At 35.0% G+C, this 15,625-nt stretch overlaps 1 protein-coding gene across 1 annotated transcript in view; it reads left to right on the top strand.

Moving 5' to 3' along the window:
- The window catches only part of LOC147071482 (uncharacterized), a 28,558-nt gene that overhangs the window by 1,842 nt on the left and 11,091 nt on the right, over window positions 1-15,625 (top strand). The window contains exons 2-10 of the mRNA XM_085947959.1: window positions 4,401-4,513; window positions 4,643-4,829; window positions 5,663-5,914; window positions 7,195-7,356; window positions 8,727-8,864; window positions 11,406-11,512; window positions 12,426-12,660; window positions 14,188-14,472; window positions 14,572-14,755. Coding sequence (XP_085804085.1) covers window positions 4,401-4,513; window positions 4,643-4,829; window positions 5,663-5,914; window positions 7,195-7,356; window positions 8,727-8,864; window positions 11,406-11,512; window positions 12,426-12,660; window positions 14,188-14,472; window positions 14,572-14,755 — 1,663 coding nt within the window. The remainder of the gene's footprint in view (window positions 1-4,400; window positions 4,514-4,642; window positions 4,830-5,662; window positions 5,915-7,194; window positions 7,357-8,726; window positions 8,865-11,405; window positions 11,513-12,425; window positions 12,661-14,187; window positions 14,473-14,571; window positions 14,756-15,625) is intronic.

Raw genomic sequence — 15,625 nt, 5'->3', positions numbered from 1 at the left:
GGCAATTTTTCGCAAAGGATTATCCAAAAATGTCAGAGCCTGACTCTAAGACAGTGTTTCCCAACCTTATTTCCGCCAAGCCCCACTTCAACGCTTCAAAAATCTCCATGCTAAAAAAAAAATGAATTGCTTCAAATAAAAAATCCACATGGGCAATAAAATACTATTTTTTATTTAACTTTCGTAAGTTTATATCTATATTACGTACATGTAGGTACAACTCGGAAGAAAATTAGTGCGATCCTTGTGCTATGCTTCATCTTCAAATGATTTTCAAGGAGACCTTTTGCCCCCCAAAGCATTCAAATTGCCCCCCCCCCCTGGTGGGGCGTACAAAACAGTAAGTATTTTATATATTGATTCTACGAGAGTCAGCATGTTTGGTGAAATAATCTGGATTTTATACAAAAATAATATGCGTAATATGTCCGAAAATATTGACAGAGTATGTACATTTAATACATTTCCCTGTATGTTATTTTCAGCTCTCGAAATGCAAGATTTTACGAACCGGAGCGCTCGATAATTTAACGAAACTATTTACAAACTTATCTAATAATAATTGTATGTGTTAGGTATATAAAATACACGTGCCAAGCTCAGAGGGTCAAATGGATTAACTGTCTTTAAACTTGTGGCATGGAAGATTAGAGCATAATGCTGTCGGCGCCGCAGGCGAAAATCGAGCTTTACATTACCATTACGTTATAGGTATTTTTTACTATGATTCCAATAAGTTTCGTATAAACTTAAAAAAATACACATATTAAATTAGTTTTATTACCCTTTAATAGTTCAAGAACTGGAATGCAATATTTAATTTGCCCACGAGACGGAGTGATAATCTCAGAGATCCCGCGAACAGCAGCTGTGCTCCGGTGCGTTCCGGTTCATTTCAAGCGCTGGTAAATTAAATATACCTGCTACTATATTATATAGCAAATTATAGTCACCCTAGCATAAATGACTGCAAATGCAATGAGGAAGGCTTTTGAGTGTGCATTCATTATTGATTTATACAGTAGGTACACAGTAAATTTGTTATTCGTTTCAAATGTTTTTATACACAAACTTACTTACCTAGGTCAGTTTTGAAATTCACGACAAGAACTCAATCAGCACAATAAATTCCAAACAATAATCCAACGATATATATTTAAAAAAATAACATTTAAAATTACCAATGATGATAAAATTAATAATACCTCTAACAATTATTATTCTGAATATTCTTATCTTTCCGTCAGTGTGTCAGGTAAAAAAATATTTATCAGTGTTCACTTTCGACTGGTAGTCTCGACCACAGAACAGATTAATAAATAGGTAGAATTCAGATAGGCTACACCCCAAATACATTGCATTGTGAAGTAGGGTTTTGAATGTGTGTGTCCCACGAAAATGAAATATGCAAGACGTGCAATAGTGTGTGTTACAACCTTCAAAAACACCAATATTGAATGAGCGTCAGTACATAAACCGAGAGCAGTTGTCAGAACGAAGAATGACGCATTCTTGACACGCACATACATTATAGACGTGTGTGTTGCAACCTTAAAATACACCAATATTGAATGAGCGTCAGTGCATAAACCGAGAGCAGTTGTCAGAACGAAGAATGACGTAATCTTGACACGCACATACATTATAGACGTGTGTGTTGCAACCTTAAAATACACCAATATTGAATGAGCGTCAGTGCATAAACCGAGAGCAGTTGTCAGAACGAAGAATGACGTATTCTTGACACGCACATACATTATAGACGTGTGTGTTGCAACCTTAAAATACACCAATATTGAATGAGCGTCAGTGCATAAACCGAGAGCAGTTGTCAGAACGAAGAATGACGTATTCTTGACACGCATTTAAGTTTATCCCATATTCTTCCACACTCGAGATCGGTTGCCTGTCACTCCACACCCATTCGGTATTTCAGTTACCGTAACCGTACCACCGTAAACGAGTAAACATTATACATGTAAAAAAATGTATTTTGCCAAGAATGCATGGTCAGATTTACGCTTGAAGAGACCCTGGGCTAATGCATATTAAGGGCATCCAAAAAAACATCTTATAAAAATGTAGTTTTTGAATAATACTCTTTTATAGTTGCAAAATCACTTACTATTCCATCAAAATCAGCTCTGTTTTTTTTAACATTTCAAACTTTATTGATAATGATTTTTGGCTAATAGTGTTTCGCAAATAATTTTTATTTCGTGGCAATGTGTAGGTACTTACTGAGAAATCGATTTAAATGCATGGACATGTACTTAGAATTGAGCGCTCATCTTCTAGAATCTAGAATTTAGAGATTTAGACTCTAACTAGAACCACGCACATATTTTTCGCGTTCCTCTGCCGTAAGGGTTTTTGTGATCAAATTATTTCTAGTGTGTGTACGGTCCTGCAATGATGGACAATAATATACTAATATAGGCAAATGTAGGTATATATTATTAAAAAAACAAATGTGGCTATATTATTTGGAAGAAGTCAGTGGCGCACTCAGGATTTAATATTGGGGGTGGGGGGGGCAAATAGGAGAAAGTAAATTAGTCCCATAGGCTCTTTTTCTTCTTCATATAATTATTATTTTTAAATATTTTCACAATACACGGCTGCATATATGTACAGTTTTTTTCTAGTTTTTACTAAATTAGAGGCATAGTGGCGGTAACCGTTGGCGTGTCATCAGCGACTGACGGATTGGAAGTGACTAACAGTGACGATGCTGCACCGCGATTTCCTAACTATCGACTCGTGTGGCACCAGACGACATGACGTAATTGTGACGTCAGCCAATACACGCTCGAGGCATGCCGCCCGCGCACAGTGCTCACCATAGATATTAATACGATGAAACACCTATATGTGTATGGTGACAATGAATAGCGCCACTGTCTGATTAGCGTTATTTTCTCGAATGCTATTATCACTCCGGTAGTACGTCACAATGATGTCATATGACCGGGCAGCTGGCACTCGCAAGTTCTAACATAGGGGGCCTGGACATGTGCGCCTAGTATGCTAAAACATTACTCAAACAATATCGGCTGTGCTACCCTCTTGGTCTAGAGAGCTACAATAGTTATGCCGAATTGCACTAAAAAAATGTTCTTTTGATTTGCACCACCACCGACTGTAGTGGGTGTAGTCGTTCTTTTCGCCGAATGTTTATCGTCAATTTCTGGTTTTTAAATATTGAGGTTCCAAAATATTAATTGAACATGGACAAAAAAAAGTATTACCTATTTCATTTAACTATACACAAACCTACTCAACACAACGCGGCCTAATTTCTCGTTTATTGGTCTTTTGTCTATTGCACTCGGTATACCTACACAATGGCCTCCACATCCTGAAACGGGCCCTCAGGCTAGGATATTTGGCTGCCCCCCTACCTACCGCCAAGATTAAAGGCAGTGTGAAACACTACATTAACGTATTTCAAATTGTGTTTTAGTTCAAATTAAGGGTACTTATACAGTGAATTATTAGCGATTTTTAATAAATCTACTTTAATAATGGAGCTGTCGAGTATCGACACATAATAGTCAGAAAATATATTGCACAATTATACAATTTACAATGTTTATGGCCATGAAGTATATATAATAGCGCCGCAGGCCATATTTTTTTACTATTAAAGCTAATTTATGATGTGTGTTTATTTCACTTATCTGATCAACCCGACACGCCGGGCCCCCAGGCTAGAGCCCTGTCAGCCCTCCCCAGCCATGACCTACACCACTCCGGAATTCGGGTGGACACTGAGATTTTTTTGACAGTTCCATTAGAGATTGGGTTTCTAAAAAAACCTGACATTAGTGTTTCGAAATTTTTGTGTGAGAAATTAAAATCTAAGAAATTTTTCTAAAAAGGGTGCTGGAGAATTATTACAAATCATTTTTTTTGCCGTGTCTTTATTTGTCTAAGCCCAAAGGTATAGTTTATTGGCTTTCAAATTCAATGTTTAAAATCATTCTGATAATTTTCATTTTTGGGGGGTGCCAGGGCCCCTTGTCCCCCCCCCCCCTGGGTGCGCCACTGCCTTTGAGGGTAGGTTTAGTGGAAAGGATAATCTTTGGGCTGACAAGGTAGGTATGCCTGTCAGGTCTAGATTTATAATAGAGCTAAAAGGGCTACATACAAAGCGCAAGGTTCCCAAATTGGAATGGGCCCTGGAGTATGAAAAAAATATTAATTGACGAATAGAAAAGGTTTTTTCCAGATCATTTATGTATTTTTTTTTATTTACATTTTCATAGTACATGCGTTTGCCTGGTTGGTAGAGCGTTTTTATATTTGTGCTTACCTACTATTTTACGTGTTTAATTTTCCCTTTAAAAAATTAGAAAAAGGTGAGCAAATCAGTCAGAATAAATTTGTATTTTCAGAATGGAAAACCGAAATTTCGAATTCTCGCGCCACAATTCATTTGTGGAAAAGCGGAAACTGTAGATAATGCAACTTCCGCTCTTGCGTCACCTCCGGGAGCGACAAAAATAAGGTGATTCATTTAAAATACGTATCAATTAATCTGGTCTATCGTTTATGATATTTGCGATATAAGTCATTATTGTTTGACAAAATAGTATTATAAAGACGTATCTAATATGGGTAAATTATTTTATTGTAGGCTACAAACAACTTCAGGCCAACAGCTGCGATTTGATTGGACGGTTCGATTCAAAGTTTTGGCGGGACCGAGGGGTCAGAGGTTTAATCTGCTCGTTTGGCGCGCAGTTCGAAAGTTGGAGAAAACTTTAACGGCGATGAGCCCGGAAATTGCCGAAACCAACAGTGTTGTCATTAATAATACCATGGTAAATAGATTTATCGAATCATTAGAAGGTTCATATTAACAGATCTTGAAGAAAAGCTTTCTTCTATTGATGTAAATAGCGGTTTTATAATTAAATCTTTGTGAAGCTGAAAGAAGGCTACTGTTTATATTACCTGCAAGCCATTCAATTTTGTATTCCAGATTAATTTGGTGCAAAGATCACTCATTAGCTTGGCATGCTACCAATCTAAATCTATATAATATTACTTATAAAAATCATTATTGAAACATCTCAAATAATAGTACAAAGCAGGGCTCGAATTGAACCGGAGCACACTGGAGCGCCGTTTATGACATCAGCAAAATTATCGCTCCGCCCCGTAGAAATATAATTTGGTCGTTTGAGGTAGATAGGCCATTTATAACAAAAAAATCTAACACACTTATTTTTATAAAATATACATAGAATTAGATACTTAACTATGTTAATATTTTAGGAAAATTCTCAAGTGCTCTGGTTCGTAAAATTTTCTATTTCGAGCGGTGGTACAAAGATGTCAAAGTGAGAATATCTAAAGCAGGTCCCAATTTTTTTAAATTGTATTCAATACTACCAATGCTCTGAATATAATTTTTTCTGTAGTTATTAATTTATTCAACTATACTAAAAACGTTCTTGCATCACTATTCAGTGTTATTATACAAGTACTGTGTAAATATTACTTTCATAGTAGAGTAGTATTTTTTAGTCCTGAGAAATACTCAAAAAGTAGATAAAAAGAAGCAAAATAATATAGATGCATCAAGACTAAAACATACTACTCTACAAGCTCAATCTAATGATTTTATTTAAACAAATATTTTATTACCTAGCTGGTGGAAGGTGTTGACTATGTATTTAATATAACTGGAATAAATGAGAAGGGAATTGTTGGTGATACAAATACATTTGTGATTAAATTCACGGATGCCAAGAGCGAACCAAAGTTACAATTTGACCACGGGGCTTCACAAGGAAATGAGCAGTTTTCAGTTCTAATGCTGGGATCCGATGTTACTTATGCGGATGTACCTTATCTTGTCGAAGCTCAGGTGACTCCGTGCAAACCCACCAATGATTACTATGTAAGTTGATATAAATTTACTAAAATTCTTGTTCTATCTTATCTTAAGGTGCATTTTGTAAGTTTTGGGTAATTTGAAGTAGAAGATTCAATTTAAATGTTGGTATGTGATATAGATACAGGGTCAGTCTATGTGGAAAGAAGCATGATGCATGATTGAAAGTATGTGGTAGTCAAAAGCGCAGAACTGACAATAGTGAAAGATGGTAAAGGAGGCCTTCATCCTGTCGTAGATAATAGCCAGATGTAAATGAGAAGCATGTCATCTAAAATTAAAAGAAATTCTTAGTTACACTATTTTTTTAATGAATAATACCTTCTTATTCTTCGACGGCGCTACATTCCGGGGTGGGATTTGGCCTCCTCCACAACCGCTCTCCACTCACTTCGGTCTCTCGCCACACTTCTCCAGTTACCGGGTCTTCCTATATGAAGCCAGTCCACTTCTACGGCGTCAGCCCATCTCCTTCTTGGACGGCCTCTGGGTCCTGAATAATACCTACACACAATTATTTAAGAATGCAACATTCTTTATTAAACATACATAATTCGGAATACTTCAAAAACATTTAGATAAAATATTTTGAAAAAATATTGGTGTCAGGCGGAACTCAAACCAGCATCCATCGGATTCCGGCCAATGTGTTTTACCAATTTCAGCCACCCACACCATATCCAATCATGAAGCTATTCACCAATAATTACGCAGCGGAGATATTATTAAATTTCATTAATACCTATTGATTATCTTTTGTGATTTTTAATCAAGGTGTTATTAACGACTGGTAGGTATTTATTTCAATTTCTAGGTGCGGGTTCTCAAAATTTTAAATACCTACTCATACTTTTTATAATATTCAATGGATAATACACAAGGTTTTTGAATGTGACATTCTTCATTGAGAATACATAATTCGGAATACCTCAGAAACATACTTATAAAATTAGTAAATCACATTAGACGATCCAATAGTCATCGAATTCCAACCGGAAACAATATTTTTTAAATAATTTACTATTATTATAATAGGATAATTCAAAATACATGCTTATACTAAAACCATTATATTATTTTGGCTACGATTTTATTGCGCTGTATGCAGTGTTATGGACTATACCATTGTTCGGGGGCTTAGGTTTATACCTGAAAGTGCGAGGGGAACCGTAGTTCCCCAGATCACCATTATAACATCTGTAGCCAATATAATATAATGGTAAGGTTATAGTTACATATATTTTAGAATTTTAGATGCTTTTAATAGATTCACTATTATTTTCTAGTTTTCATGGCGAGTAAATGATATAAAGAATGCTAATAAATTGGATATCGGCCATCAGATGGGTAAAAAACTAGTAATACTTCCAGGAACTTTAGTAGCTGGCCTAGACTATGATATCGTCTGTCAAATATTGAGAATTCAAGACAACAGTGTCATAACAAAGGTAATTCTATGACATGTACCTATCAATTATAAAGAAATATTCATTGATTGGCAAACTGCAATATCAACTGTTTAATCTGCAAACTCATTTGGTCAAATTGTTCAAAAAGAAAAAAAACCTAATAATTTAACTATCAAGCGGAATTTAACAATTCCAAAAATACACATGAAATTTTTTTTTTACAAACACACTGCACAATGAATTAATACACTATTTTAGCTTCCCTTTTATATATATATAAAAAAATTATATAAAGAGTGGAGTTGTTCCATTTACGATATTGAAAATTTGGCACCTGCAGTTGGGTGTTTTGTGTGAAAAACGATAACGCATGTGTTTATAGGTTTAGGAGTTTCAAATTTTGTGTGAGCTTAAAAAACATGTTTTATGACAAAATACCATCAAAAGTGCAGTTAGCTGGTTTGCTGATTAAGCAGTCGATATGTCGTAACCTATAAATCACAAATTTTACAGGAGGCACAAAAAAATGTATATAATGGAATGTATGATGAAACTGTAGATAGAGTTTTTTCTATACATTTTTGTAACGCACGACGCAGACCAAGTAAAAATCTAACATGCAAAATGTTCTATATCTCGTTTGGAAGGCATACGATATATTTTAGGTCTTATATGGAATAATAAGACAATTTGATTTCTAATTTAAAAGAAAACTATTCATCAAAACTTTTTTGATATTTTACACAGATGTGTGTACTAAAATTCCTCACTCGAATCGACAAAAATATCAATTTATCTAGAATGGTGAGTTACAACATATTGCCATTTGTCAAATGCAATTCATTCTTATGTTTTGTTTATTTCTGACGCCGCATTCTAAATTTGAATAAATATTGTATATCTAATACCTACCCCAACCTACCCCGTTTACACGAGCATGGATGTACTATGCTCAGTAAGAAAATGTATAGGGAAACATGTATTATCCTGCAGTTGACAAGATTGCGTGCATGAATCAAACAAGTTTGGAAGGTTCCAAATTTCAGCGCGCAAGTAAGATTATTTTCGATCTGCGCCAGCGCAATAGAGCGATTAGGGCGAACCTGCCGGTAAAAAACGAACTACTCATTTTGAGCTTAACCGATTTTCAATACGACCTGTCAGATAGTAGTATAAAGTGACAACCTCGCGTCTCGCTTACTCTTGATGAATGAGATTGGAGAGACAGTCAGCACATTTACGTGTAAACAGTTATTGTCATGATAGTTTAAAATAAGCACGATTGTCGACAGTAATTCCATGCACATGTACAGGAGTACAGGTGCTATGTTTTGTTTATTTCTGACACCGCATTCCAAATTTGAATAAATATTATATAAGTACCTAATAGTTCTTTTATTTATCAACAGAGTGGAATATTCATATCTGTACTGTCAAAAGGAATGACAGTTGAATTGAATACAGAGAAAGTGACAGTTGCTGTCAATGCACCGTTTTCCATAACTGCTGTATTGAACAACCCGGATAATATTCAAGGAAATTTATTTGTAAGTATCATTTTTTATAATATAGCTAGTAGTGCCTAAGACTCCTTACAAAGAAGTTATTTTTATTGTTTACGATAAAAAAATACCAATGGTGTAGACCAGTGGTCTCCAAACTCAATAAGGATGTGAGGTGCTGTCAGAAATTGAAATTGTCTGGTGAACTACATATTCCTTCTGTATAATTTTTATCATCGCCCTTTATCCTACCTACCATGTATTATAATATTATTCTTCTTTCAACCATGTCCGATCCTAATAGGATCATATGGGCCCCCACAGAGTGGAGGTTTGTATTAACAGATTTTATTTTTACGAGAAATGGATGTCAGCCACTTGCTCAACCTATTAGGTCCATACTCTGACTCATACACAAATTGAAAAACAATATGTGCACTTGCCAGACCCAGGATTCGAACCTGGGACCCTCGACACTATATAGACCGGCGCTTAAGCCACACGGCTATCGTGGGTGTGATATTATTATATAATATTATTATATTACTTAAAATAAATTAGGACATCGGACTTGCAATGAAACATAAAATGCGTACATTAATTATTTATTTATAAACAAAATAATAATAGAAAAATATCTTGTTATAAGTGTGAGTAAAAGTAAAAATAATTAGTGAAAAGAATGGCATTCACTTTCCTCCACAGTTCCCATCGTAATACATCGCTAACTGCTTCTCTATTTTACTTCGTCTGTACGCATACATCGTTATGCCAAGAAATTCATATTACAATGGCAACTTGTTACTCACTAACATTTGACGTTTACCTTATCATATTATAATTTAGAGCTAGGAATAATATTTATGTGCATATTTAAATTAGGCGGTGACATCTATCTAATTGCAAAGAAATCTCTAAACTATTCAGGCTTATACTGTCCTTAAGAAGAAGGCAGTAACTGACTCTCACACACTTTCGAGATAAATGACATAATGTGTTTTGTCTCAAACTTTAGTACTGTGAATTAATAAAAAACGGTTGTAATTTTTATTAGTAGGAAGTTAAAATACAAACAAATTAATAATAAACAAGCAGTAACTGCAATGAATATGTGTAATTACTGCCTTTTTGCTAAAATAAATGTATTATTTTAGAAGATGTCTATTTTTTAACTAAGGATTTTAACGGTATTTTAGTGATAATACTGATTTTAAAGTGAACAGAATATATAGCTTTCAAAATTACCTAACGGATGGCATTCATAACTCAATTTCACAAATTTTGCGAGTTACTGCCTTCTTCCGTAGAAGGGCAGTATAATTTTATTATAGCTGTATTCAAAATGTACTAACCCAGCAATGACATCATAAAAATATCTGGAATGCCGTAGAAATATAATGCTGAGAAAACATTGCGAGATATATTTTTTTGTAAATTTAAAATACTGTATTATAAAATGCAAATTATACATGTAAAAAGACGTGCATATTATTGTTCATTATGTTTATCAGTAAAATACTAAAGATGAAACAAAAATCAGTCCTATAAGTATGATTGTCGGACGTGTCCACTTTTTTTTCGGTTACTCATCGCTTACCTTTTACACCCTTCTAACAGGCACTCTTCGCCACTTATATGTAGGTATTTATTTTAATTAATGTATTATTAAAAGTCCTTTTGAGTATTATTGTCAATGGCAACGTTTTAACTTTGATTTCTTCGTCACTTTGGGTCTTCTATGGCTATAATATGAATACGTGTATTAATTAAGGCGCTAAGTACCAAAATAATAAAAACTGACATTTTTATAGAAAAATGTTCTACATACCAACGCCAATAACTTCAACTATAGTCTAAGTGCCTCAAGCAAGTCAAAAAAATACAGCAAAATAATTAAACCTGTCGACGTTGTACGTCCGTTGGCGTGTTTTATTTATAATGGTGTAAGTAGCACTGCAGTGGTCAACGGCATTCAATATAAAATAGCTGACGATGGTGTGTTGACACTTGCGAGTTCTTAATACCTAAAATTATAGAAGCTGCCGTGATTGCTTCACACTGTAAAACTTGCTTCATGAAATTTTACTGCAATAACTCGGTGTTTTGTAACTACAGGCAATACTACTTTTTGGTACTTAGAGCCTTATTTAATACATGTATTCATATGGTCTCACTCCAGAAGTTAGCAAAAGCAACACCATTTTCCTCAGTCTGTCGAGTATTGTTGAAATTGCATTTTAGTGACCTTGGATGAGAACAGGTGATCCATATTTTGCATTCTGCTGTACCTACTTACTTGGTCATTAGATTGCCCCTATTTTACCATTCTGTTTCTTAAAGACTTTCTATTCTGGGTTTTTTACGATTATATTTAATGTTTTTACTCACTCTATCAAAATGCTATTATATGCTAATGTGACAGCTGGAGTCACGGCACAAAAAAAGGTTGATAACCAGTTGGTTAGATAGTCGGAGGTGTTGTTATTGCTAGTATTGTTTCAACTGAATTCAAGCTTTGTTTTCCATATTTGGTGCGCATGCATGATGTATTATGGATTTTTCTTTTACTAAACTACTGTCTTTCAGTTTGACTGGACGTGCAAAGTATCACTGGATTCGAGGGACTGTGATAGTTTTAAATCTCTGAATAAAACGGAGCTGAACTTGGAAAGTGGATTTCCTGCTGAGGGAGAGTATGTATTTAATTTATATTATTTAATATATAAGAAGGTATGTAATATTAATTTAATTAAACCCGTAATAAGGTTTTACTTGGAAATCATCAGGCCTGCGATTTCCTAACTATCGACTCGTGTGTCACCCGACGACATGACGTAATTGTGATGTAAGCTAATACACGCTCGAGGCAAGCCGCCCAACACACACTGCTCACCATAGATATTATTATGATGAAACACCTATTTGTGTATGGGGACAATGAATAACGCCACTGTTTGACTAGCGTTATTTTCTCGAATGCTATTACCACTCCGGTAGTACGTCACAATGGTGTCATGTGACGTCATGTCGACCGGGCGACTGGGACTCGCAAGTTCTAACATAAGGCCCCAGGAAAGGAATATTATGTATAACACCAGTTGCCAGTAAGTGCTACTGTTGCAATCTTGTAAAACAACAGCCGAATAATTAAAAAAAAACAGTCCATGATGCATAGTCACATCACTAATTCACTTCACAGGAAAAACACAATCAGAAAATTCATGAGTAATTCATAATTCGTAATTCAAAATTCGTAATTCGTAATTCGTAATTTGTAATTCGTAATCTGTAATTCGTAATTCATAATTCATAATTCAATATCACAATCTGTTTCTTACATATATTTATACTTTTACTTACAAAGTGTATTGTTTAATGTTCTTCAAATTTTATTTGAAAATATTTTTTGTTATTTTCATCCGATAATGAGATAATGCTGAAAAACTAAAAACCGTTTGCCATTTTCCAAGATGGAAGTCGTTGCACAGCATGGACGGATGTTGTTTTTTTTTTGTATAATACTGTTATTGGGCATTAGCATTATGCATATGAAAAACCTCCCAAAGGTTGTAAAATTTAAAGCGAGGAATAATTATTTCTTTGCAGATATCAAATAGAAGTAATTGTTGTCAAAGGAAACACAAAAGCATCTAAGAAAGTAACAGTCGCCGTTCAAGATGCGATGCTTCCAACAATCGAGCTAGCAAGTACATCGAGACTCGCTGTGTCTGGTCAGCCGTTAGAAATACAAGCGCAGGTCTCTGAACTTCGACCAGGCTGTAATTTAAGATGGATGCCTGTCAAAGAAAATGGATATGAGTTCCTTAACATAGCAGATGTGGTACGGTACTAATATGTACATATATGTAATAATTGAATAGTATTTCATAGTATTGTTGAACTTAATTATTAGCTATCGAGATACTATTTCACTGAATAGCCCCTACTAGTAATTACATAAAATACTATCTAGCAAAAAGCACATCACTATATCCATTCAAAACTATCACAGATTTTTAACACACTACCATCATGTCACATGAGCGCATTAAATAATAAAAACTGACAACCGACAAGAACATTGTGTCAATTACCTGTCATTTGTAACCCGCTTTCGGAGGGCAAAGGGTTCGGTGACAAAACAGAACATGACAAAACAGAACAGTGACAAAAGAGAACAACGATAAATATAACTATGACCTTTCAGGAAAAATATTAATTTAATATTGAAATTGTCCTATCTCTATTATGTTAATAGATTTTTAATAGCAGAGATTTTCAATACGCCATAATAAATCAAATTATATACCTAATTTCTGCATTACTAATCGCTAAAAAGCCTCAAATAAACTTAACTCGGTGTTGCCGGCAAGCTTAGGATGGGTTTGGGTCGAAATCCTGAAATCCCGAATGGCTGAAATCCTGAAAGCCGAAATCCCGAAGGTCGAAATCCCGAAATCCCGAATGGCTGAAATCCCGAAAGTCGAAATCCCGAAGGTCGAAATCCCGAATGCCGAAATCCCGAATGCTGAAATCCCGATTGGCCGGAATCCGGAAGGCCGAAATCCCGAAAAATAATTAAAGAGAGATAAAAAAATGCTTTTTGTCTCCTGCAAAAAATTGCGCAATCGTAACACTTATCTTGAATTGCGCAAATTTTACAAAATGTATGATTTTTTTGTCTCTCTTGTAAAGTATGCGCAATTCAAAATAAGTGTTGAAAACGATTGCGTTTTGTCATGTTCTGTTTTGTTCGGTCACCAAATAAAAGATACGTGAAAAACATTCTATCACTTGTCTGGTCAGTGGTGTAACAATTAAGTTGTTCCACTGTAATTTAGATTAGCTACTCCTGATATCATGGAGATGGCCCATGTATTAATTCCAATGCTTAAGGTAACTACTACATAACTTGTCATCCAGAGACTAAAGGGTTTGATTCCCTGTGAGGTCTTAATACATTTTTGCTTATTTTTCTCAAAGCCTCGGTGCTTCTGTGATTGTTTAACTGCTACTACTATATCGTCTCTGTTCTGGCAGAACACACTAACTGGAGAATACTAGTTTTGAGTAATTTGACTTTGAAGTTGTTAAAATGTTTGAAATGGTCTATCATGTGAGTTTATTAAGTAATCGTAAAAAGGATGACTTTAAAATAAAGACTGTTTATTTATTAAGAAGGTTTCCAGACGGTAATGTTTGAAATAAGGAACATTTTGGTATGACTAACTGAATATGTCATTTTTTCGAATTAATGTCTTCTGCCAGAACAGTGACGATATAATATGACTGTCACTGGGCAGCATAGCTTGTTGTAGTGTTAAAAAGGAACAAAAAAGAAAAAATAATACATAATTATTTTTTTTAGCCTGGCGAGCTTGGAAATTCAATGTCAATAAACTCTAGAGACGAGACGTTTCTATCGGAGATTGTTGAATACGGCAATGATACGTTTGACAGAAACTTTCCTCTGATAATCCCTGCGGCAAATGACGTCTGGTCTGGTCTCCTACCAAACGCCAAGTACAAGTTTCGTCTCATTGTGGAATGTACATGTTCGCCGAGTATACAATGCGAGGGACCCAAGAATGTCACCGCTTATTCTGACATTGTGATCGAGACTAACCAACCACCGGTCCCCAAGCCGGTCAAAGTAAGTTCGGAAAATTTTAATAAATAAAGCTGTTTAATATTCGAAGTTTGAAACAACTTAAAAATACACAGAACTTTACATGCATGAAATCTTTTACAGGTGACTCCGATGTCAGGAATTGCCATGCAGACTGTTTTCCAATTCTCATCGTCAGCTGCCAGTGACCTTCTCCGGGACTACCCCTTGAAGTACACATTTGGCTATAAGGCTTCCTCCGTAGAGGTCTATACAATTACCAGCTATATTGAAAACTTGGCAGCCGATACTATTTTACCATATTCAGGTAATTATACGCTCTCTAAAGGAAAATATCTATACTGTATACTTATACAACCCCAGTGCTTCTCAACCTTTTCCAGATCACAGCATATAATTCCAATTATAAAATTTAGGTAGCACACTGAAGATTACATACTTTTATAAAATAACATAATATTTTACGTATTTTAACTGAAAAAAAACACAGATTCAATAATTCTTTCTAATAAAGGTTTTTTGTAATAGCATTATAAGATATGTACTGAGATACCCGGGGTTCCAGCGGCTAGCTCAGGTGTCCATCAAACCCCGGATTCACAAAAAAAGGAACGATATATTTATGTTTGTGGTTAAATAAAACACTAAGACTTTCTTGTGCGTAACTTGGTATTAGGTATATATTTTAATCTTGAGTTTGACAAGGTTATTTTGTAGTTTTTTACAGTTACAGTCGTCAGTCCGTATCGTTTGAAAACCGGACGCTCACTAACTTTTTTCTCTTTTTCAAATCTCGCGTACCCACGCCGTTCAGCAAAAAGGACTCTCGTGATTGGCCAAATTTTATCGCGTGATGTTTTTGCTTTGACGAATCACGAGGACCACCCCGGCGCAGGCGCGTGGAAATTTGAACGTTGCCGGCAAGCGCGGCAAAATTTATTATATGAATACTTATATTTAGTCTTAAAATTATCTCTTTCATCCATCATCATTTATACTTTTTAAATTAAATTAAATGTATCTTAATTACACCTCCGCCCAATATGTGATTTTCACACACCGGATGAAGGCCTTTACTTATGAATAAAAAAATACTTACGTGGTTGAGCAAGGAATCAGATTAGATGTTTTATGAAGCCGTTTCTAGAGGTCAGGGTTACGTTTCGACTTATAGCCA

Source organism: Rhyacophila brunnea, unplaced genomic scaffold (genome assembly GCF_057557595.1).
Source record: "Rhyacophila brunnea isolate RB1 unplaced genomic scaffold, BYU_Rbru_1.0 scaffold_20, whole genome shotgun sequence".
In the NCBI taxonomy this organism is placed as follows: Eukaryota; Metazoa; Arthropoda; class Insecta; order Trichoptera; family Rhyacophilidae; genus Rhyacophila; species Rhyacophila brunnea.
Note: the sequence above shows the minus strand (reverse complement) of the source record. Positions and strands in the feature narration are given on the sequence as shown.